The sequence below is a fragment of the Aedes albopictus genome, chromosome 2 (genome assembly GCF_035046485.1).
Source record: "Aedes albopictus strain Foshan chromosome 2, AalbF5, whole genome shotgun sequence".
NCBI lineage: Eukaryota > Metazoa > Arthropoda > Insecta > Diptera > Culicidae > Aedes > Aedes albopictus.
Window position 1 is genome coordinate 222,929,045 of NC_085137.1, and position 25,291 is coordinate 222,954,335.

At 40.5% G+C, this 25,291-nt stretch overlaps 2 protein-coding genes across 2 annotated transcripts in view; one reads left to right on the plus strand and one right to left on the minus strand.

Moving 5' to 3' along the window:
* LOC109433104 (sushi, von Willebrand factor type A, EGF and pentraxin domain-containing protein 1) overlaps positions 1-25,291 on the plus strand; it is an 87,936-nt gene that overhangs the window by 46,854 nt on the left and 15,791 nt on the right. The window contains exons 6-12 of the mRNA XM_029859590.2: positions 3,195-3,377; positions 3,437-5,536; positions 5,596-5,967; positions 6,033-6,380; positions 6,450-6,600; positions 12,007-12,125; positions 19,355-19,665. Of these exons, the coding sequence (XP_029715450.2) occupies positions 3,195-3,377; positions 3,437-5,536; positions 5,596-5,967; positions 6,033-6,380; positions 6,450-6,600; positions 12,007-12,125; positions 19,355-19,665 (3,584 nt within the window). The remainder of the gene's footprint in view (positions 1-3,194; positions 3,378-3,436; positions 5,537-5,595; positions 5,968-6,032; positions 6,381-6,449; positions 6,601-12,006; positions 12,126-19,354; positions 19,666-25,291) is intronic.
* LOC109433105 (uncharacterized) lies at positions 6,558-8,248 on the minus strand. Its single transcript, XM_019709495.3, has 4 exons — positions 7,756-8,248; positions 7,165-7,665; positions 6,762-6,891; positions 6,558-6,698 (listed from the first exon to the last, which is right to left on the minus strand). The coding sequence occupies exons 1-4, from the start codon at positions 8,008-8,010 to the stop codon at positions 6,613-6,615; spliced, it is 972 nt and encodes a 323-aa protein (XP_019565040.3). The 5' UTR covers positions 8,011-8,248; the 3' UTR covers positions 6,558-6,612.

Sequence of the window (25,291 nt, forward strand, 5' to 3'; positions counted from 1 at the left end):
TTCCAATTGAAATCGCTCACGCAGTGCCCTAGTGGACAATAGAGCTGAAAATTAGATTAAGTGATTGAAGAATAAAAAAATCCCTTTCTGTCAATAAAGTAGTCGTCAATGATTCTGATGGTTATCGATATAAGCAGGGAGGCCAGTCGAGGGTGGCACAGACTATTACGGAGGCTGAGCTTGAGCCTGATCAGGAGGTTCATCTGAACTTACACCCACCCAGTTAGTTGCCTAAGCCGGTTACAGCTCGGGAACTTTGAGGCTTCGCTACGGACTGATGGGACGGTAGGCGGCTCTTGCACTTAGCTTATTCGTCGTTTTAGGTAAGTGTTGTAAGTTAGAATTTTCCAACCAATAATGATCATGCGACTTACCTTCAGCAACTCATCTCAGGGACGCCTCACTTCTCTATTCGAGAGGGTGTTACGATGGGAAGGGGATTCCTTCCGCCGCTCTTCGCTGGGACACTGATGCATACCGACACTCATTCACAAACGTGGCTATTCTCCGGGCTATTTCTTCTCCGTTATATTTTCACAGCGTGCCGTCTACCGCTCTCGGTCTCCCGCGTCTATCACTCCCGGTTCACGGTCACGAAGGGCTGTCCGTGATAACTTTACTTCCTAGGTACTCAACTAATCTTCCACTCTTCGAGCCTTCCCCTCCACGAGGCCGTATCCCGAGCAGAGGAGAATATCAAATAAATAACAACAGAATCGCATAGCCTGTTTTTATATCACAATTTGTTATTATTAACTTATCGAAGTATTATTTTTTTTATAACATATTTTTTTGGGTAATCTTATTTTGTTATGATCTAGTTATTGGGATTCATCCACTAAATAATATTTCAATAACATACTTTGTTATACACTAAGTTTTGTTATTTTTCTACTTTTGAAAATGTACAAATATGTGATGAACTATAACACAACAATGTCAAGTTTCGAAATTCACTGCAAGATTCATTGTTATTAAGTTGTTATTGAATCTAACAAAACATGTTCTTGTACCGACTTTTCGAACCCTCTAAGCAGAATACCCTCTTTGAATGAGTGTAATCTGTAATCTGTTTCGTACCTTTTAATTCCGCCCTATGTTACTTATCCTTTGACAGATACGCGTATTTCGACTACCACTTGGAATCTTCCTCAGTGTCAGTTATCCACTGTGGATAACTGACACTGAGGAAGATTCCAAGTGGTAGTCGAAATACGCGTATCTGTCAAAGGATAAGCAACATTGGGCGGAATTATAAGGTACGAAACTGATTACACTCATTCAAAAAAAAAACATGTTATTAAATTGGTCGTCCAGGAACATTTTTGTGTTATGATTTTTGTTATTTTGCCGCTTATGACAGACAAGTTTATAACGCAATATGATATGCTAATAACATAAAAAATACTGATTCCATTATACAGTTATTAGGCCAAAATGACATATTTTATTATGCTGTTGATATTTTCTTCTGCTCGGGATGCACCAGCCTACAACACGTTTTTTTTTTCTTCTCGGGGGGCGACACTTAATGATTGTGATAATATCACTTCAGAGATTTTGATCACTCCTCTTGGGGTATCTTCCACGAATCACTGCGGCCTCAGGGTAATTTCCACCGACTAAGGACCCCACACGGAGCACATATAACCCACGCGGCGGATTCCGGACTATCGACCGTCTTACTCAGATGTTGTCACAGAAGAGACCGATCTACTCCTCATCGCCGACGCACCCACCTCTACCTTTTCTTGATTCGGGCTTCGATGGCCAGAAACTCTCGGCCAAATGCTCGTTCTCTGCGTTTTCCCTTGGTGTGGACGTTCGCATTTTTCGAGTTGTCGGAGTGGGGTTTATAGCGCGATAGCGGCATTACAAAAAGGTTTTTTCTTTAACAAAATCTAAGCCTTTCTCCTAAATTCGCAACTTACAATATTTATAATGGTATTTTTTAAACTATCCTTTTATGGGACATTGATTTTAAATGTTACAGTGTCATGCCCTAAACCAAGTTGAGGTCCAGAAGACAACAGTGCTTGGGCTGCCCTGGTGGTGGTAGACGGACTCTTTGGAAGCATGCAGAACAAACTTGAGAGGACCAGTGCTTCGTTGGACGAACCTAATATATAAATTGTCGAATCACCATTTCGAAATCTATAAGCACAAACAAATGATTCATGAATCGAATTAATAGGAGGCAATCAGTGAAGTACTAGATTGAAAGTAGTGAGCTGGATTTTTGTATGGTGAGATGTTCAATAGTAAGGAATCAAAGCTTGTTTTTCTCAGAGATGGCGCCACCACATTAAAAGTAAAATCATTTTTCTTGTATGGACAAATCGCTGGCTTGCACTTGTTTCGCATCGCAGCGATTTGTGCCTTGGTGCAAAAAGTTGCAAATTAGAAACAAAATCATTATCCCTACGCGTTTCTTCTGGGTTCATTGCAGTAACAGAGAATTGATTACATCACCATACAAATTTCAAGTTGTTTACTTCTTTTTTTCTGACTGGCAATTTGCACCCGTGTTGCGCATGATGTTTCGAGTGGATAGGTGCCAGGCGGCGCCGCTGTATATGTGAAAAACGCATGGAACACGAGCGCCGTCTATGATTCCGTAGCGCAAGCTTTTCTGCTTGTTTACACTGTTATCACGTTTACCGCATTTATCAGAAAAGCGCCACTATCGGCACTTTAGCAAAACCGCAGCTGCTTGCTTCCTATTCTGCATTTCTGCAATGAAATGGTGCAAACAGCGTGGGTTATATGATTTCTTGGCTAATTTGATGCTGTTTGAGCAAAAGTTTGGATAACTTTGTTGTTGTATTATTTATTTCATGCAACTTCAACAACACAGTTACCCAAACTTTTGCTCAAACAGCATCAAATTAGTCAAGAAATCATATAACCCACGCTGTTTGCACCATTTCATTGCAGAAATGGAGAATTGAACATCTCATTATACAAAAATCCAGCTCACTACTTTCAATCTAGTACTTCACTGATTGCCTCCTATTGCTGCGTTGGTAAAATCACAATATTCAATAATAAAACTTTAACTAACAGCCTTGTTAATAAATATCTCAAAATATCAATATCAATCAGCTCCGAAAATATCACCTAAGATGAGTCCCTCATTTTGTGTTTAGCTGCTCAGTGAAGTACTCAAACAACTGCGGTTTGCTTGATTTCAGTGGTTACATCGGTACAATGTCCTTCACCGGAAAACCCTAAGAACGGTAAAGCCATCTATACAAGCACGTCATACAATTCGGTCGTAAGCTATGAGTGTCGCTACGGGTACACGCTTGTTGGCGAGAGTTCCCGTCGTTGTGGAGCTGACAAACGATGGACTGGAACGTTACCGGCCTGTAAAGGTAGACACTTCGAAGTTTTGAAATTTTGAGGTGTTACTTTGAGTGCTTAACTTTTTCAGAAATTAATTGCGGCCATCCGGGAACCCTATATAACGGGTGGTTGGAAAACATCGAAAGTGGAACCGGGCTTGGTGCCAGCATAATTTTCCGATGTCATCCCGAAATGTTGCTGGTGGGAAATACTTCATCGGTTTGTCAGATTGATGGAAGATGGCGCTATCCGTTGCCTCAGTGCTTGGCTCCCTGCGTGGTGCCATCTATATCACAGGGTCAAGTCATACCGATCGAGTTTGAGGTGGACGTAAACTTGACAACGATCGTGCCAACGAGTGGAAGCAGCTCCAAGGTGAAGCATGGCACCGTACTGGAAGTTATTTGCGACGAGCATTACGAATTTCCATTTTCATCTCTGTCGCCACCTACGTGCAACAATGGAACGTGGAGTGTTATTCCACGCTGTGCACCCGCTAGATGTAAGACAATGCCGAAGCCTCCAAAGTTTGGAATGGTTTTGGCACCAAAAACTGAACACGGCATGCGTGCAAGATTTAAGTGTAAAGACGGCTATACGCTAGTAGCTCCAGGTGGAAAGGAGTTGTCGAATCCGAATGATTACGTGTTGATATGTTCTTTTGGAAACTGGACTGGAGAAACCCCTCAGTGTCAGGAAGTGTACTGTGCTTTCCCTGGATATATTCCAAACGGTAAAGTACTACTGGTTGGTAACATGGGCTTGTATGACTATCGGCCATATGTGAGAAAGGTCATCAATAATAAGCAGATTATGTACGAATGTGATAAAGGATACGTTATCGACGTCGGTCCACCAGGTGCAACTTGCATCGGTGGTAAGTGGAGTCCTAGAGAACTGCCCACATGCATTCCAGGTCAGCATCCAAGGCTACGATGGAATAGACGACGTCGGTCAATCGACTTGAGGCTGAGATTCCATAGATCAACCCATCTTAATCAGCATTATCGGTTTCTGAAACGAAAACTTGAAGAGCACGATGCGTATCACAATTTGTACCCCATGACAACTCATGAAGTAGCCAAGCGTAGTATTCTAGGATATCGAGGGCAGATGCCTCATAAAAGACATTACAACTTTGACGATTTCCAGCGATTCAGAGCAAAACGGAACGTAGAAGCAAATCGAAACGCATTCTTGAAGAAAGCACTTCAAAGCTCGACGGTCCGAGAACGACGTCAATTATCGGACGTGGAACATGCCTACAATAAATACTATGAACGAATTCGAGCAAAGTATCGAAACTACGTGCAAAACCTACTAGGGTATAACAAGATGCGTCCCCTACAAGATATGCAAGTACAGGATGGAAGATGGCAGCCGACAGACTCGGAATCAGTTTCCAGGAACAGAGTTGCACAAAAGTCAAGAATAGGTGCAAATGAGTTCGATGATGAACATACGACGAAGCCTCCACGCGTACCGAAGCCTAAAGTAAACAAATCACGAATCAAATCGAAGGTGCAACCGCCCATCGTGATCCCGAATATAAACGAAGAATCAACATACAAATACGACTTCCACGATATTCCAGAGACCAACATGTCCAACAATGTGGGAGAAAATGACATTTACTCAAACTACTTTCCACCCCCACTGACCGGGAGATCCCACACTAATTGGCAATTTGCTTCGGAGATAACTCCAAAAGTTCAAGTACGCTCAGACCCTTACAGCCTATATGCTACTCTGTCTCACAACTTTACGTACACTGGCAGGAAACCGGCCACAACTCCGGTTTTGATGCAAAATTTGCATTCACAAATAATTCGTCGTAAACGTAACACTGTCGAAGTATCGGTCTCGTCAGCTGAAGAGACTCGAAGAGCACAGAAAAATAATCGCAAGAATGCTGGAGCCACCGCAAATCAGACTGACCCATCCGGAATGGATGGAGATCCGGCGAAGAAAATTAAGTTCAAGGGACCATGTGAACCTTTGGTAAGTGAAACGCATGCCCAACTGGAAATCGTCAGACCTGGAAAAGACCCGAACGAAGCATTTGGTCCGGGAACAATTGTACGGATGACCTGCAGCAACGGTTATGTATCTAACATGGCAAGCCCGAATGCGACGTCCAAGTGCGTTAGAGGTCGCTGGAAGCCAATCAAACCTGCCTGCAATATGAGTAAGTGATTGATACCAGGCTTCAAAATCCTACTTATTCAACTTTTCTTAACCTTATAGAGCCCTGCTTTGCACCCTCGACCGAACATGGTAAATACTACTCCAGTCAGCTCGATATGGTTACGATGGACGCTGCCAAGCTGTCTTCAGCAGTGGCTCTAACCCCTATGGAAACTGTCGAAAACGCGCAACAGATAATGTTTCAATGCGATCCAGGCTACAACACTCAGGGTCCGTCCACTCTACGCTGTTGGAATGGAGAGTGGGCTGTGAGCTCCATGCCGGAGTGTCTCCCGGCGCCCTGCGTTCTTCCACCGATCATGCACGCTATGTACCAAGGAGGCTACCGAGCCGGGCTAACGATCGCTCATGGAAGCTCCGTCATGATACAGTGTGAAAGCGGAATGGGCAACGTGGCGCCCGTTCAGATGGGTAAGTATACACATCTCATTTTCGAAAAAGATTGTAGTTGAGTTGATATTTTTTTTCTCCCTCAGACTGCGCACTTGGGTCGCTCACTCCGGAAACCATAAACTGTGGATACATTGCATCGGCTTCTGCATCACGAAAATCCCGGGACGACGACAGCAGTTCGATAATTGTACTAGACGGGAGTAACGTTACGTCATCGGAAGATGAAAATGACGGCCGAGATTGTGGACCCCCTGGCAAGATTCACGGATCGCTGGTGTACAAAAATGGTGAACAAATCGATGACAGTGAGGAAGGCTTTCCATCCGGTACGGAGATAACATTTGACTGTATTGTTAGCATAACGGGCGAGCAAACCACCTGGAAGATTATCTGCGAAGATGGCCAATGGATTGGTCGGTCCATGAATTGCGGTATGTTAGAACAAAAAAAAACAACATTATAAGGGAGTCTGTTTTATTGAGAAGTTTGGTCTCTTTCAGACGACGATGATCCACTTTACCACCGGATTCCGTCGGCCAATGGTTCCTGTATGTTCCGGAACAACGAACCGCACGTGGTGAGCTTCTACAACGATCTCGAGATAAGAGAAGACATAGTCGAGTTTCCACCGGCCACTACCATCATATCAAGGTAGGTCTCTGCTTAGTCATATTCCGCTCCAACCGTAATACTGATTTCGCCGGAGAGCACATTGGTCTTGTGGTACCACTTGTTAGTGTCAAGAACAACTGAAAATAATTAAATCTGTCAGTATTGCCGGGTTTAACATGTATGCTAAATAGTGATCGTACTTGTGTCTCCAGTTTGAACCACTACCGAAAGAAAGTTGCAGCTGTAGTAACACTCGGGAGGGGGAGCAAGAATCCATTCCTTAGAGCCTTTGAGTTGTGATTGCCACGATGGTAAGCGCACGTTGTCGACCTTGAGAGTGAGCAAAGCATGTTAAGGTACCACGGGCCAAGTAAAGGATCTCAATTTTTTAGTATTGAGCCTTGAAAAGATCCAAAACATCGGTAAAGATTCTGTAAAAATCAACGCAACTTGGTGACTGATAGTCAGTACCATAAGCAAACCAGTTGAAAGTCACCAACAGACATTGCTGATTACTTTAAACAGTAAATCGAAACTTTACATCCCAGAGTTTGAATAGGAACAAAGTTATAAACGTGAATGAATCATAACTGCGCCACTTACATGCATGTGTGCTCCTAGTCCGGTGCCACCCATAAACACCCAATCCACGGCGTTATTTTCCGACCCTCGGGGCAAAAAGTACGGGCGGCCGTAGTGCTCCCTTAAAATTTTCAGTATCTCTGGATCGCAGTTACTCCACCCAAAGTACCACGGCTCAGTACCGGGCTCGTAGTTCACACGCGCTGGGTCCAAATCGAACGCCTCGTGGATGTTGCGAAAACCCGTTTGGTAGGGGAAAAACTGGCATCTGGCTGCCTTCTTTCGCTTGCCATATGTTGCGTAGATATCTTTGAAGAACCAATAATCGAAGTATTCCGTGGCCGTCCAGTTTGCGGTTGCGTCCGTTACAATCACCGGACCTCCAGCGTAAGCATAGTTTCGCTCGAACTCGTTCGGGTCCACGTTGGCAAGCCGCGGCACATCTCGGACTTCCCGGCAAAAGTTACAAATTTCCGGTGGTCGGAATGCTTTCTGCAGCTGTTGTGGCATTCCAAGGATGCACTGTACCGCGACCATCCGCAGCGATGGAACGGGGAAGAGAAATTAAAATTCATCAAAAGAGGGAACTTTCCACAGAAGTGGCTCATTTACATCTTCATTTGCAAACAGCTCGCTGAAATAATGTTTTCCGATCGTACAAATTAGGAATGCGAGGATGAGCTGATACTTTCCCGTCCCGTAGTGGAGATAATTGCGCTGCAGCTCCTGCCGGTGCCGACGGAACGAGGCCAAACAGTTCAACTCGACGCCACTTGTACTCGATGTAATGAAAAAATTCTTCAACTTTTCATTGACTTCTTCCATTTTGGCGCTGCCGCGGTTTGGGCTCCCACGCGTCGTCAGCATCCGATTGTGGCACAATGGAAAGGGTGATTGCAAGTGTTTCCTTATTTTACACCATTCACACTGGTTCAATCGAACACTGGAAAACAGTCAGATGGTCCTAGCACGTCTGCACAGGAGAAAGTTTTAATTTGAACTGATCAAACAATTTAACCAGCTCTCGTTTGCCGGATGGGACCTTCTATATCTACTTCTATTCGCCCGAAGCACAGTGGGAAATTGGATGTCATGTATGTCTATAAATATGTAAATATGGGTAAATTCAATGTATTGTGACTGTCGAAAACGCGGTGAGTCGCTGCAAGCAAGAGGTTTGAGTACTCATAGCAGTCAATGGCGAAACTAGTACTCAGATGGCTGTTACTATAAGAAGGATGTGATGTAGGGTGGGGCTAATTATGAAAAATCTCTCCGAAATATGATGTCCTACGTGCAGAGGACCAACGCGCCCTTGGAGTTTTCGAACTGAAGCTGTTGCGTACCATCTACGGCGGAGTGTAGATGGAAGACGGGACTTGGAGAAGGCGAATGAACCACGAGCTGCATCAGCTGCTGAGAGAATCAACTATCGTTCACACCGCGTGGGCGGGTCACGTCATCAGGATGTCGGATAGCAACCCGACTAAAATGGTTATCGAGAGTCATCCGACCGGTACAAGAAGACGTGGAGCGCAGCGAGCTAGGTGGGTCGACCAAGTGGAGGACGATCTGCGGACCCTACGCAGAGTGCGGAACTGGAGACAAACAGCCATGGACCGAGTGGAATGGAGACGACTACTATGTACAGCAGAGGCCACTCCGGCCTTAGCCTGATCGGTAAGGTAAGTAGTTGAACTAAGATGAATGCTTCGATGCCCGTGAAAGACACATCTGAACAGTTACTGACCGACCCGGCTGACCAGTTGAAACGCTGGTTCGAGCACTTTGGAAACATTTTTCAAGTGTCGATCACGCCACCAACAGCTCAGCATGATCCGCCAAAGGTTTGACGCTTAACCTATTTTCGACCGACTGTATGCAAGGCGTCTTAGTAAAGGTACCCAAAAAGGGTGACCTGACTGTATGCTGACCTGACTGTATGCGATAATTAGCGGGGCATCATGTTACTGTGTATCGTTCTCAAAGCCCTCTGCACAGTGATCCTTAACCGGATAGAGAAGATTGACGCAACTTTCCGACGGCAGCAAGCAGGATTCCGTGCCGGACGATCCTGTGTGGACCATATTGCACGCTCCGTATCATTCTGGAGCAAATCAATGAATTCCAAGAGTCTCTCTACCTGGTGTTCATTGATTACGAAAAAGCTTTCGACCGTCTCAATCACCGCCACTGTTCCTCATCGTAATCGACGAGATCCTGGTTGGTGCGATTGACCGTGAACCAAATCGTGGATTGCTGTGGCAACCCATTACAATGGAGCACCTAAATGACTTTCAACTGGCTGATGACGTTTCTCTCCTAGGCAGGTCTTACAATTAACGTCAACAAGACCAAATCGTTTAATGTAAATACGGTCAACCCATCCAGCTTTACGGTAGCTTGGCAAGTTGGAGAATATTGAAAGCTTCCAATGCCTTTGTAGTCAAATGGCGACTAATGGCGGCCCCAAGATCGACATAGGTTCACGGATCAAGAAGGTGAAGGCTGTCTTTGCGTGTTTAAGAACTGTATGGAAAAACAATCAGATTAGTCGACGCACCAAAATTCGAATTTTCAACTCGAACGAGAAATGCAAGCAAGCGTTAGATTGGAACCCAGCAGGACATCGCAGCAGAGGCAGACCCAAAGGCTCATGGCGGGGCAGCCTCAACAACGAAATCAAGCAAATTGACAGAAATTTGACCTGGCCACAGGTCAAGGCGATGACTGGCAATCTCCCAGAATAGAGTTCTTTCAATTCGGCCCTCTGCACCCCCGTGGATGCTAAGGACTGAAACTTAACTTAATACAGTTTGTGGACTTTACCACTAACTTTTCCCACTGTCCATAGGGTTACCAGACGTACTCTTTTAAGAGTACATGTACTCTTTTACAGCAAAAAATTCGGCGTACTATTCTTTTTGGTAAAATGGGCCCAATTGTACTCTTTTTTTGAAAAATTACTTTCCTTTGGATTTTTTTTTTGAAAATTTTCTGATAAAATATACTTATCAATAAAAATAACCTTACAAGTAGTAAAAAATCAGTGTGCTACAAATTACCGATAAGTCCAATCTGCAGAAGAAAGGCCATCTTTATTTTCCCTTTCTTCCATCGAAATCACACCAAATTATTCAGATTATGATTTGCTCCTTGCTGAAAAATGTTGTTAAAATTGTCGTTTATTAATTTGCTTTGCAAAAATGGCTTCACTTTGACGTGCAATAATCGGAAGAGTAAATAATAACGAAAGTATTTTGTTTCTGTAATATGTTAGCTTTTGAAAGCAGGCTCAATTTTTTAAACTGTCTTGAACGAAGCAGTGAGTTACATTTTCCATTGAGTTCTTTAAAGAAGTTTGTAATCTGTAAACGAGATTCTAGCCCTTCCGAAGAGAGAACTCATATTTTGCGAGTTTTTCGGAATTGAGATTCGATCCTAGGTCTTCGGCGAAAGCGTCACGTGTTTTAACCATTACACTAGGTTCGTTTCACAAAAAAAGATAAAAAAAAGTCTTAATACGAAACCTATTGCACGAAATTACAGTTCTCACTTATTCTTAACGAAAGGAATTTGAAAACAAATTATTAACACACAAGTATTTAGATTGGTTAATAGTTGGCATGAATACTGAAAAAATGTGATATTGGAACTGCTGTAATAACTATCCAGTGATGTATTAAGTAGACATAACTTTAGTTTTTCACTTCGTTAGAAAATTTACCTACCTTTAGGTGTCAAGTATGATTAACATAATTTAAACATCAAAAACTTCAAGAGTGTCAAAATAATCGAAAAAAAAGATCAATATTTTCACGATGACTGTACTCTTTTGTACTCTTTTATCAGAATTCTTGAATGTACTCTTTTCATGTGTGAACAATATGGTAACCCTAACTGTCCACCAGACCCCGCGATTCAGTTTTCCACATTTTTCCTACCCCTTCCAATACGTTATCGGCAGTTGTGTTGTAAAGCACCAAGCACATCCCTTACGTTCACATCACAGCAAGTGTGTCATGCTGCTGCTGGTTTTGCTACATTGGCTGTTGTGTTGAATGCAGACTGGCTGACTGGCTGGCTTCGTGGCGCGCTATCGTTATCAAATGCTGCCATTCATGAAATATATGAGAATGAAGGACTCGACTCCTTCCAACCAACCAGCGGAGGTCTTTGTTTGTTGATATACTGGAACGGGACGCCCTCGCCAATAACAAATTGTGCAGTTAACCTTTTTCCTTTCGAATGATTTCCAGGGTAAGTGATGGTATATTGGGCGGGCTTAGGATGCTGCATCTTTTCCATGGCGTGTTTTCTAAAGCGTATTTTTTTTTTTGTTCTTGGATTTATATTATTCATATTAAAAATTAATGTATCAAAAAAATTTCATCTCATCGAAAATGCTGGTATGCATGATCAATACATTTACCCTACCCCTCCCAGAGTAATTGAGATTTTTCCGGAATGGCAGAATGTTTCCAATGAACGTTGCTTTCGATTTCAAAATTGTTAGCGAAATGGTTGGGGATAACTTTTTCGTTTCGTTCTTTGTCTACGAAACCTGGCATTACCTACACTTTCGGCGTATGTAAAGTGAATTGACGTGTGGGATTGTTTTATTTGCATACATTTAACATTGGACATAAAAGATGTAATCATAATGGCAGAGTAATTTAAAATAGATGAAAACGTAATTTATATATTTTTCGTTTTCTTCATACGTTTGATTAAAACTGAGAATAAGGAAGCACTCAAAAATGCTAGGAATTGGCTAGCCAAATAGTTCTTAACAGCTATGTAAGAATAACAATTTTTTTGCAACAATTCAGGAAATCAATCAATTTCTTTCTTTCATTTCAGATGCATCGACATAGGAAAATACGCGATGATTGGAACCAGCGTTAGGACTTGCGTCAGATCAGAATGGACAGGACAGAAGCCGTCGTGTTTCGGGCTGAATCAGGAAAATGATTATGCAAGTAGGTACACTCGAGCCTTCACTTGGGAAAATTACATGAAGGTATTTCAGGTAACATTACCTAAATGGAATTCATTTGTATTCAGAGCAGTGTAGACTTAGCTTAGAGGAAAGAGAAAGAGGGGAATGACAAAGGGTGTTAAAAGTAATCAGTACCGTAAACCGGGGTCAAAAAGATCAGCGGGGTGAAATTGATCATTCGGGTACTACATTGTAATTCCATACTAGGAACTCTTAAGCGTCGTAATGATCTTAAACATTTTACCACATCTGGTTCGTAGATGTCTAGAGATGAGTGTAGACTATTATTTTTCTTAGAAAAAAGTTAGTTTCGCCTTATATTTTTTTTTGAGAATTTGCAATGTATTTCTCATTTAGGTGAAATCATTGCTACTAAACAATCGATTGCTAATAGGACTTTCCCTAAACTCTCTGTTATTACATTTTTGTGGAGCCTTGGTTGGGAAGTTATTTAGCTTATCAGAACATGAAATAGTTCAAGAAAAAGTTCATTTTATGATGAATGATGATCCTGATTACTTAGAGAGTTGGTGTCTTCGGCAAAGTTGTTTGGTTGGTCAAGGACTAACCGTTAATAAAACTTAAGATTCAAAATTGCACCGCTAGGCGGTGCTAGTGAACTAACAAATTTAGTTTTTCATACATATCAGTAAAAATTGCAAAAATTGCAACTAGCGCCACATAGCTGCAGAAACTTGAACCAAACGGTAATTGTTCTGAAAGCTCTTGATCTACAAAACAATATTGCCGAAGACACCATCTTTCTACAAAATCAGGATGCAGAGATATGCGAAATTCAAAATTTGTTTGCTCTCTAGCGCCGCCTAGCGGTGGAATTTTGAATCTTAAGTCTTATGATAGGTTAGTCCTTGACCAGCCAAACAACTTTGCCGATAACACCAACTCTCTAAGTAATCAGGATCATGAGATATATGAGATTGAAATTTCGTTAGTGTCACATCTATTCTTCTGTGATTTATGCAACACTGACAAAATTTTCATCCCATAAATCTCAGGATCCTGATTACATAGAGAGTTGGTTTCTTCGGCAAAGTTGTTCAGCTGATCAAGGGCTTTCAGAATATAGGTCGTATGATTTGTAATTTCACCGCTAGGCGGCGCTAGAGAGCGTACACATTTTACATTTCACATATCTCAGCATTCTGATTCTTTAGAAAGATGGTGTCTTCGCCAATATTGTTTGGTAGATCAAGGGCTTCCAGAATAATTATCGTTTGGTTCGAGTTTCTGCAGCTGGGCAGCGCTAGTTGCAATTTTTTGCATATTTCCCTGATATATATGAAAAACAAAATTTGTTAGCTCACTAGCACCGCCTTTTGGTGGAATTTGGAACCAAAATATCCATCAACTGTAAGTTCTTGAACAGCTTAAGACGTCTGCTTGTCTCTGATATCACAGGATTTGATACCCCTTAAGCGGGTTTTGGACTCACTGGCATGCTTTCGGTTCATCAAATGCTCCAACAACACTGACCCCTTTGAACACACTGCGTGTGCACTGAGTTCTGTTTTTTCTGCGTGCGCGCCGAAATTGCGCACTGGGTGTATGACTTGCGGGCTCTCATTGCTCTCACGCAGCATTCTAAAACAGCATTCTGAAACTAGGGTCCCTCCATTAAGATCCTCGCAACGCCTTGAAAAATTCTCGGAAGCCTCCCGTAAATCCCCGAGAACATCTCCTGGAGTCCCGATACAAAATACCTAAAAACTTCGTTAAATCCTTGTGAAATCCTTTTTTCAACTCCCAAACCCAAATATCTCAAACGGAGAAGAACGTGCATCTGCGGAGTCTACGTAAACCTCTCTCATAAACTCTCAGGAAGTCCCTTGAAACCTTATGATATGCATTGAAACGCCTGGAAACCCTTCGAAACTCCCAAAAACTTCTCTTATACCCCCTTGAGCACTTTTAATAACACAGCCAGGCCCTGAAACGTATACGGAATCGCTTTACAATACCTGTAAAAAACCCTTTGAATCCCTCCCTTAGGATCCTCAAAAACTTCTGGTGAAACACCCTGAAATCCCATAAAATCCTATGAAACGCCTTAAAACCCTTCCAAAATTCGCGGGAGTTTTTTTTGATATTCCTGGGAGCTCTCTTAAAGCCCCACTGAACTCTTCTGAAACCACTCGAAACCCCCAGGACCTCCTTGAACCCCTTTAATGCCCCCGTGAAATTTACATAAACTACTCCTAAAATTCCGGGAACCTCTCTGAATCCAATCGGTGCCTCCCTGAATTCCCCCATAACTCCTCTGAAACTTCCTAAAACCGTTTAGAACGCTTTTGAATCCATCTAAAACGAAGACTCCCAGGAACTTGCCGTAAACCACCGGTAATTACCCTTGAAAACCACCTCTGAGTCCCCTCTTAAATCTCCCTTGAAGCCCTCTTAAATGTACCTGAAACCGAAGACTACTTTAACAAGAAGACATGCAACTTTGTTATTTTCCGATACTGACAGTAAGCGTCACCGACGGCACCGCCGCCTGATGAGCTAAGGTGGTACCTTTGTGTAAAAGTGTAAGAGTGTATTGGAGCGAGTATGAAAATTTACACACACTATCATGAATTAGGGTGCCAATGAAAATCGACTTTTCGAATTTCGAAAACGGGTAGCGCTCAAAAGTTTCTTCTTCTCAAAAAAAGTCACCATGCAAAATTTCAGCTCAGTCAGACTTCGTTAAGGGGTGGCCCAAAGCGGTCAAAGTTTGGCTGTTTTGAAACACGAAAAAAGTCCCAAGGTAGGGAGGGATACATGAAAATTTCAAAATCGAATTTTTTTTTGATGCCAAATGTCTTAAAAGTGCATGAAACGTCGAGATCTGGTGTTATCTCGAAATTTTTTTTTTTTGAAAAAAATTGACTTTTTAGGACTTTAGAAATTTTTTGAGTTGGAGATATTCATGGCGAGAGTACTGAAACCTGTCTTATATCATCGTTGGCAACTGCTAGCATACTATATTATATATTTCGTTAGGGTGGTTCACTTATTTTGAATTAGGGTGGTCCTTTTTGTAGAAAAATAAAAAAAAAGTATTAAGAGTATATTAAGCAATAGCATTTAAAAAAGTCTTATATTATCGTAAGCCATTATCAATATAATATTCCATTAGGGTAGCTTATTTATTTTCCACTAGGAGTTCTTCGAGTTGGAAATCAATATTTTTTCGTATAGCTTATAACCATTTCTCACAAAACTTTCCAAAACGCCTGTCTAACATCACTTCTATCGTGCTGTTTCATTAATTACGGCATCAATATAGTATTTTCAACCAATTTCTATCCACAAACTGAATGATTGTGGTACCGTAATCCGGGGTCAAATTGATCATATTAAAACAACTTTTGCGCATAACATCAGTGGTAATTCAAATATTGCCAAAAGAATTTCTGTAAAACCAGTACCTAGTGGATCTCAATGGAACCATGTGTTAGACTTTTGTTCAACAAATTCAAACTTTGAGTTAAATAACTCCAAAATCAAAAAAATAGGAATGCCACTTTGGGGCGAAATTGATCAGTATACAATTAAGCATCAGTTGAAAAGGAAAATTTCCTTCTCCGCCTAATTTTGCTCTTCTAAAACCGAATAAAGTATTTAAAACCTTATAACTAGTGAATTTAATACTTAAAATACAAAATTAACTTTTAAAATTTCCCCTTAAACGCCTAAAGGTAGGCAATTTCATTTGAAAAAAGTGATTTCTATCACAATAAATGACTATTTCATCATAAAATTAACTTTTTTAAACTATTTCATGTTCAGAATAGCTACATAACTTCCCCACCAAGGCTCCACAAAAATGTTGAAACAGAGAATTGACGGGAAGTCCAATTAGCAATCGATTGTTTAGTAGCAATGATTTCGGCCTAATAAGAAGTACATTGCAAATTCCTAAAAAAAATAAGGTAAAACTAACTTTTTTCTAAAAAATAAAAGGCTGCAATCATCTCTAGACATCTACGAACCAGATGACGTAAAAATTTCAAGATCATTACAACGCTTAAGAGTTCCTTGTATGGAATTACAATGTAGTACCCGAATGATCAATTTCACCCCGCTGATCAATTTGACCCCGGTTTACGGTACTGACTACCAAAGAGATTTACTAGAGAGGCTCTTATCGTAAGAGAGGTGCTTTTGAAAAGTTTTGCGAAACTACCATTGAGAATACCAGAGAAGAGATGGTGCTCTCCCAAGACAGAAATTGATTAAAATTTCATGCTGTTGGTCGCGACACCTAGCGGTTGAAACAAAACTTTTTACACGGAAAATTTCAACCGTGTTGACACGATAGAGCAAAGTATTTTGAAGGCAGGTATACCAACTCAAAAATTGATTCGCACAAAAGATTGTGTTCAATTAAAATGTATTTTGGGGACACAGTCAACGTTACTTATTCATTAAAATCGTAAAAAGGGTACGCGATACAAAAATGCGGGGAATATGCGTATGGTAATTAAGAATAATGGGTAAACACCATTAGGGGCTAATAGCCCCGGGCTATCCATAAACCACGTGGTCATAAGGGGGGGGGGGGGGGGGGGGTTCGGCCAATGACCATTTTGTATGGACAAAAAAATAAATGTATGGACTTATGACCACGCGGGGGGGGGGGGGGGGTTGAGAAGTCCCAAAAAAATGACCACGTGTTTTATGGACAGCCCCTTATTATGCTTTATAACAGCTTCCAATTGCAAAAACATCGTTGGTACGTCTGCCATATTATTGCCATTGCAAGTTCAGATGAAACATTTCAGAATTATCGACTGTAACCAACAAATAATTTTGATCGATAACACGTTAATTCAGCTGTTTTTATGAGGAAGAAGAGAGTAAGCCAAAATCGTTTGTCGGACTCCTAAGTTAGGGAACTATTTCAGTAATGCGGTATTTGCAGATAATGGTTGTGGTAAAAGGCACGTAACGAAAAAGAGGGAACAGTATTGTGATATTTCAGACTATAGTTTAATTTAAAAACACTTCACTAATATTTCACTTTTGCAAAAGCAAAAATAAAAAACGACAGTCGAGCACTTAACACTGAAGAAGTTCGTAAGTCACAGACAAAGTAGGCCTATCTGTCCGAAGATAAGCATTAAGCACAGTAATATAATTAAAAGGAATTTGCTCGTCCTTTCTAGTTTTTCTTTAAAAGGTTATTCATTTTTTATTTTTTATTTTGCAAAAGTGAAGTATTAGTGAAGTGTTTTTAAATTAAACTAGAGTCTGAAGTAACATGTTCTACTAAAAGCTCTAAAGTAATGGTGAAGTGATTGTGATATTTACAAAACTCATGTTGCTAGGTTTTTGGTACATTGCATCGCATATATTTCCTTAAATTACATCTGATTTTTTTTGAACTTTTATACATTTTTCGATGTTCTTCAACTAATTGCAAAATAAACTGTTTCTGATTTTCATCCGTTGACAATTTCGAATTATATGTTTTGATTAATGCAATACCTCGTTCTGCATTGTCATTGACTACTTCCAAGCCTGTAATTCGTTTAATGGCACTTTCATATTCTTTGTTGCTGTTCCATTGCGTAATATCAGCTTCCAACAAAGATTCCGAGCACATAACAATTCTTTAGTGTGCTGACTGCCTTGTACAAATGAATGCAGCTCTAGTGTTGAAACGTCGTTTGATTCGACTATGGATTTAGCAGACACATTTTTTGGTTATCTGAAAATAAAAATATTGTTAGAAAGATATATTCTGTGTAATAAATTGAACAACATATTTACCTGATGTGTGCAAAGCTTGAATATATTTTTTTATCTGCGATATCCAACGTTTCATCAAATAAACACAATCCGATGAGATTGCTATCCAAATACTGCAGATGTTTCAAGAACCCTTTATATACTGCTTTGGCAACTTCTTCGTCATTAGTCTCGTAGATTTTAAGCGATTTTTTTTTTAAATTAAGGTAATTTTTTGCAGCCACTGCACCACTGCACATTGAATAGTGCCACCTTCATCCGGGGTGGCGCTGCTAGCAGTGACTCCCGATTTTCAGCAGTGCTGTAAGTCTTCTTGATAATGAGGTCTTCGCTGAAACCCTCCATGTAGCACTCTTCATGTTTCCTGTTAAATTTTCCCGTTTAATTCTGTCAAAAATTCATTAAAATGTTTTGGAGAATTGTTCACGGAGTTCTTAAGATTCTTAAGAATCTTAAGAATCTTAACAATTGGGTGTTTCTGCTCAAAACTTCCGAAGTTATTTTGCAAAATTTCCCACTGAGTGTCCAGAAGAATTCCAACGATTGTTGTAGGAATTTAGAATAATTATTGGGAATCTATGGTTTGCTTATAATTAGCAAACTAACGGCTTTTTCAAATCAAATCCCATTGTTTTTGAAACATTTTTTTGAAAAACTGAAGCTGAAATTTAAGGTGAATTATTTTGGAGAGATTCGATCCGATTTTTTCCGAATCACATGGTTATGGTTAAGTTCTTCAAATTTTCTTTTTGATTAAAGAAAGTTTGCGAATATGGCGAATTTTTCATAACATGTATAAATTCCTTGAAAAATTTTCAGAAAAAAAATGAAGAACCCCTAGGAGAAGAAAGTTTATATAGTTTGACAAACAAAATGGCTGCAATTCCATCCGGGGTTTCAGGCAAAGATTTTCTACTAATTTCACAGGAAATTTTATCAACGACGGAATCAAATATTCAATTAGGAATAACGGATTTCCACAAAAAAAAACATCAAAAATTTCATTAGAAATTTACGTTAAAAATTGAATTCCCATTGATTCGTGAAGTTCTGCCAAAAGTTTTGATGAAAATTCTTTTTCAAGGCTTCATTTAAGTTTTACTTACTGGTTTCAAACCTTAAAGCATTCTGCAGTTACAGAAAGATTTGATTTTTTTTTTCTAAGCTAAACGAAAACTAAGTAGGACCTAGTTAATTTTAAACCAATCGACTTGAATTCCTGTACACGGCTACATACATGCCATGATTTCACCGCCACTGGCTAAAAATTGACTGAGCAACTTGCGGAAAACAGTAGCCTTGTCGAGATGGTTCCACTTCCCTAAATAAAACAAACAAGAAAGCAAATTTTATTTTGCAAGTTGTAGGTACTGTCTAGATAATGCAAGCTGTACATTTCCCTACTCTCATATTCCATCCAGTTAGGTAACCTTATTTTCAATCTTTTCGCAGTGGAAAAACCTCCAACGATTTTGATTCGTCACCAAAACGGCCCCATTGCACAAAGCAACGATGGCAAGCTCATCGTCTACCCGGGAACGACGGTTCACCTGGAGTGTCTTTGGATGCGACGCTTCGGAAATCCGAAATGGAACGTCAGCCACGACTACAGGAAGTATCCGGAGGGGTGGAGCTCGGACGAGGGACGGGATCCCCAGCTGGAGTACCGAATCAGCATCATGCATGCGGTGAAGGATGATTCTGGAATTTTCACCTGCGTTACACCGGCTCGGCACACGCATGCAGTGGAAGTGATTGTTAAGGTAAGCAAGACTTTTCCATTTGTAGATGCTTGCTGACGGTGTGAGATGCCAATATTTTCCGGGGTAGACGTACAAATGGTGCATGAAAAGTATAGAAATAGGCATTTGATGAGGGTTGGATTATTTCTCGGGGGATTTCGACTTTCAGGTAAATAACGTTTTGATCGAGATGTTAGGATCTACTAAGACAGTGATACGGCTTTGAAAGTCAACAAGTTTGTATCTTTGCCGACGTTTCGGTCCGGGGAGTGGATCTTATTCAGGGATCGATTTTCAAATCAACAAGTTAATTTAATTTTAAAATGTCGGGTTTGAAAGGGTTAGTCTTCCTCAGGGTTGTTAACGTTAATCAACGATTAACGCCGTTAACGTTAATTTTCGTCCGAATCAACGTCAACGGCGTTGCGTTAATTTTCTAGCCAGTTAACGTTAACGTCAACGGAATGCGTTAAATTAACGTCAACGAATGCCGTTAATTTTGGCGTTAATTGATGTGATATGCTTTGTGATCTGTGTGACACTTGTGGTTTTTTTTCAATTTTTGGGTAGGTTATTTTGTGTTTGACAAGATTTTTTTTCATTACTCACTAGCAAGAATTTTTGTTTTTTTTTTTGAACTTGTGCGCCGGCATTTGACCAACAGTGTCATAATTGAATCTATAGACGAGTGCACTGATGAACATTGAGTTCACTAAGCCTAATTTTTGACAGCACAGCGGGGTCGACTCTCAACAACTTCTACTCAGAGATGCATTACCAAAATTTTTTTCTTTGATTTCTTACATGAATTTCCATTTAAAGTGATGCATATTCATATAGGGTAACAATGGGTATTATCGGCAGGTTTGTTCTCTTCGTCAGCCAAATTGCCTGAAACTTGGCCATATAATTCAGCTTATACGAGGTATGCACTTCAAACGAAATCGCTCAAGTAATTTTCGTTCAGTGCATTATTTTTCCGTGACCGGAATGGTCAATAAATTTAACACAGCAAGTCCCATTTGATTTGACGTTTCGTTTCAGCTCCGTACTAGGATCCGGAATAAAGCGACGCTTTATTATTTCTTGAGCGATTCCTTGCCTGAATTTTCCATGCATCGAGATAGGCCAAGCAATTTATTGCCATCTGCGTACTACCCATTAGTTGGGAAGGATTTGAGACCAACTCTGAGTTCAATAGGTTTCAATAAACCCCGAAAGACGAAGAGAACAAAACGGCCGAGAATAGATAATTTCCCCTACTTAATGCACAAGCTCATATTTTTGCAACTTCATCGCGATAACTAGTTGAAATAAATTAAACAAATATTTAGCTGGGTAGAAGTTGTTGAGAGTCGACCCCGCTGTGGTGTCAAAATTCGCTGCCCGAGTGAACTTCCAGCGGGCGGTGCACTCGTCTATTCTTCATTACACCAACAAAGCTAGCCATGAAAATGTTTGACAATTCTCAGGTCATTTTGACAGACCACACACATGCACGAAAAAGACGGATTATATATTCTACTTTATCGATCTTGTTGCCGTCCCTTTCATGCTCATGGTACATCTGTCAAAATGACCTGAGAATTGTCAGTCATTTTGAGGTTAGGTTCGTTGGTGTAATAAAGAATATCGTCCACGTCAAGAACCTGCAAAATGCTTTGCCGACTTACTCAGGAAGCGTGAATTTATGCTTCGGAAGGAAGTAATGGTGTTGGTGCATTATGCACCTTCAGCTGTGAAACTGAGCGCGCTTGTTATGCAATATGTACAACCAGCGCGCTCGTCTTTGAGACTGGAAGTGCCCAAAGCGCTCTAATTTCGTCCATGATCCCCCGGTGTTTTTAGGCTATCCACATGTTGTTTGTGGACAATTATAAAACGTGACTCATCTTAAGTAGCTATGGTCCACTGCACGAATTTATGCTGGCTTGCTTACTCTCACAGTTTATTTGACGTTTGAGAGGTACCGACACCGCTCAAACGTCAAATTTCGTGTGAGAGTAAGCAGGCCAGAATAAATTCTTGCAGTAATCCATTGAGTTGATCACAGTAGCCATCCATGCAAATGTCAAAAATTTCAATCTCATATATCTCATGATCCTGATTACTTAGAGAGTTGGTGTCTTCGGCAAAGTTGTATGGCTGGTCAAGGACTAATCGATAATAAGACTTATGTTTCCAAATTCCACCGCTAGGCGGTGCTAGTGAGCTAACAAATTTTGTTTTCCATATATATCAGGAAAATTTGCAAAAAATTGCAACTAGCGCCGCCTAGCTGCAGAAACTCGAACCAAACGATAATTATTCTGAAAGCCCTTGATCTACCAAACAATTTTGCCGAAGACACCATCTTTCTTAAAAATCAGAATGCTGAGATATGTGAAATGTAAAACTTGTGCGCTCTCTAGCGCCGCCTAGCGGTGAAATCACGAATCATACGGCCCATATTCTGAAAGCCCTTGACCAGCTGAACAACTTTGCCGAAGAAACCAACTCTCTAAGTAATCAGGATCCTGAGATATATGGGATGGAAATTTTGTCAGTGTTGCATCTGCTTGTCTAAGATATCACATAAATCACAGACAAATAGATGTGACACTAACGAAATTTCAATCTCATCTATCTCATGATCCTGATTACTTAGAGAGTTGGTGTCTTCGGCTACACTGAAATAAATTTTGTTGTGGAAACTACCGATTCCATAGTAAAATTACTAACCGTGCCTATGATTCTCAACCGACAACAAAATCTGTTAAGGTAACTGAAATATGCTTGAAATTACAATGCATTGTAGTAAATTTAACTAAAAGCATAGTCATCTCAACAACAAAACATTGTTAATTTTTCCAGGACACGAATTTTACAACACAGTATGGTTAAATATACAATGCTCATTTGTTAAATTAAGATTATTTTTGGTTATGTTAACTGCACTGCTAGTTAAGTTGACAGTATTTTAGTGGAATTAACTGGAAATTGTTGTCGGTTGAGAATCATAGGTACGGTTAGTAATTTTACTATGGAATCGGTAGTTTTCACAACAAAATTTATTTCAGTGTAAGTTGTTTGGCTCGTCAAGGACTAACCGATAATAAGACTTAAGATTCAAAATTCCACCGCTAGGCGGCGCTAGAGAGCAAACAAATTTTAAATTTCGCATATCTCAGTATCCTGATTTTGTAGAAAGATGGTGTCTTCGGCAATATTGTTAGGTAGATCAAGGGCTTTCAGAATAATTACCGTTTGGTTCAAGTTTCTGCAGCTAGGCGGCGCTAGTTGCAATTTTTTGCAAATTTTCCTGATATATATGAAAAACAAAATATGTTAGCTCACTAGCACCGCCTAGCGGTGGAATTTTGAAACATAAGTCTTATTATCAGTTAGTCCTTGACCAGCCATACAACTTTGCCGAAGACACCAACTCTCTAAGTAATCAGGATCATGAGATATATGAGATTGAAATATCGTTAGTGTCACATATATTGGTCTGTGATTTATGTGACATCTTAGACAAGCAGATGAAACACTGACAAAATTTCCATCCCATATATCTCAGGATACTGATTACTTAGAGAATTGAATTGAGAACAATCTGAATTATGCGATTTTACACACCTTTCCGACAAATTTACCGAAATTTTTGGTTTGACCCAAGTAGGTTCACTTAAATGTACAGTCTAGTATCAATTAAATATGTACTACAATTAACGAAAAATTAACGGAGTCGTTAACGTTAAATCAACGCTCCGCGTTAACGTTAACGTTGATCAACGCTTCCAAAAAATCAACGAAAGAATCGTTGATCGTTACAATTAACGTTAACGAATTAACGAAACGGCGTTAATCGTTGATTAACGTTAACAACCCTGGTCTTCCTACATTGGGGCATCGATCTGGATGATTTAGCCTCTGCTTACGGTCAGGGAAATTTGATGTTGCAGGTTTTTTTTTTTTACTATAACTGTGCAAGGCACTGTTTGTCACGCGAGGTTCCTAGTATGGTGCACTTTTTACTTGCACGTAGAAACCGGCTTGGTGACTTGGTGACAGCGATCTGCTTGGATTTACAGAGTTCGTGTTGCAGGGAAAGCGATAAGCGCCATCTACCGCCGGGACGACTCCAACCTTGAGGACTCGGCGGAAAACCTTACGATCCCTCTTCAATATATTCGTGGACATCTGTGGATTTGTTGACAAACTAAGTGATGTATGTCTGGAGAAACTGTACGGAATGTGAAAAAAAACGAACGACATTACTGCTGGACAAGTTCAAGGAATTTATGGAACCCAACTTCAAACAGTCCATCCACAACCTAGATAACTCGCAACAACCAACCGTCAAGCACGTACGACTTTCACAAATCAAGTTCCACTACCTCAAGGGATGTCTAGCAGGCGAAACAGAAGCCCCAGTAGATTGACTAGCGATTACTAAGGAAAACAACTAGTTCGCATGTAACATCTTGGCATGGCGTTACAATGATAGCAAGCAGTCGAAGCGACGACAACCCAGTTAACCGATAATCGTATAAGATGTTGGATAAGATGATAAAGTGGAGGCCATATGCGTACATGCCTCCATTTAGGCGCGTGTAAAATGTACGCATATCGCCTCCACTTGAACATCTTGTTCAACCTCTTATACGATCAATGGTTGACTGGGAAGTGCAGGCGCTACTCAGACTTCCCAATCTGGTATAAGAATCAGCATTCGAACTACAATCGTTGCTCGAGAGATTCGAACGTGCTACACAAACGTTGTTGGATCAGCTAATGCAACCAGTAGATTACAAGGATTTTCTATCGGCAGACATCCTGTGTACACCCGATTCTTTTTTTGCACGATTCTGGTTTTTGCTATAACTCAGTCAATTTTCAACCAATTCTCATGAAATTTTGTACACATGTAGGTACGATGAGCAAAATAACGACCCGTGCAAAAAAAGAATCGGGTGTACTCGTTTGGATCCAGTTACGAGAAGAGCATGGGAAGAATTGCCATTGACCTAAAAACGGGGCACGATAAAGGACCTAGCCGAATATCTGCAGCGTGAATAAGATGAAAGTCCTCAAAATCATTCTTATGAGGTCATCTGACATCAAGCCGGAAATTCATCACGCAACAGCATTGTGAAATGTGCTGCGAAGATCACTTTCCTATTCCAGTGACCTGCATTTCAGCGGATTGGTATACCACATCATGACGACTGTAAGGTGGCCCACATTTAATTGAAAAAAAAAAAAAACAAAAAATGCCAAGTCTTACCTCCTGAATCAGTTGTTTCCAACTCCCAGAAGCTACTTTCAAAATTTGAGCAAAATCGGTTAAGCATAAGGGGGCGCTCAAAACGCTTGAAGTTTGTATGGGAAAACTTGGCCAAATGTATGTAGAAATTTTAAGTTTTCGAATGTTGCCGCTAGGTGGCGCTGTAAGCGTTCAATCATCAAACCCTTTGGTTTTATTGTAGGTGACTATATGCCAAACAACTTTGTCGAGAACCGCAAAGTGATCCAACGTCTGTGAAAAAAGTTATACCGTAGGTAAAATGAGGATAAACTTTATTGTTGTTTTTCCAATACATGTAAAAGAATGATATCGATAATGAAATCTCAACAGTTTGCCTCACTTTGCCTAGGGTATAAC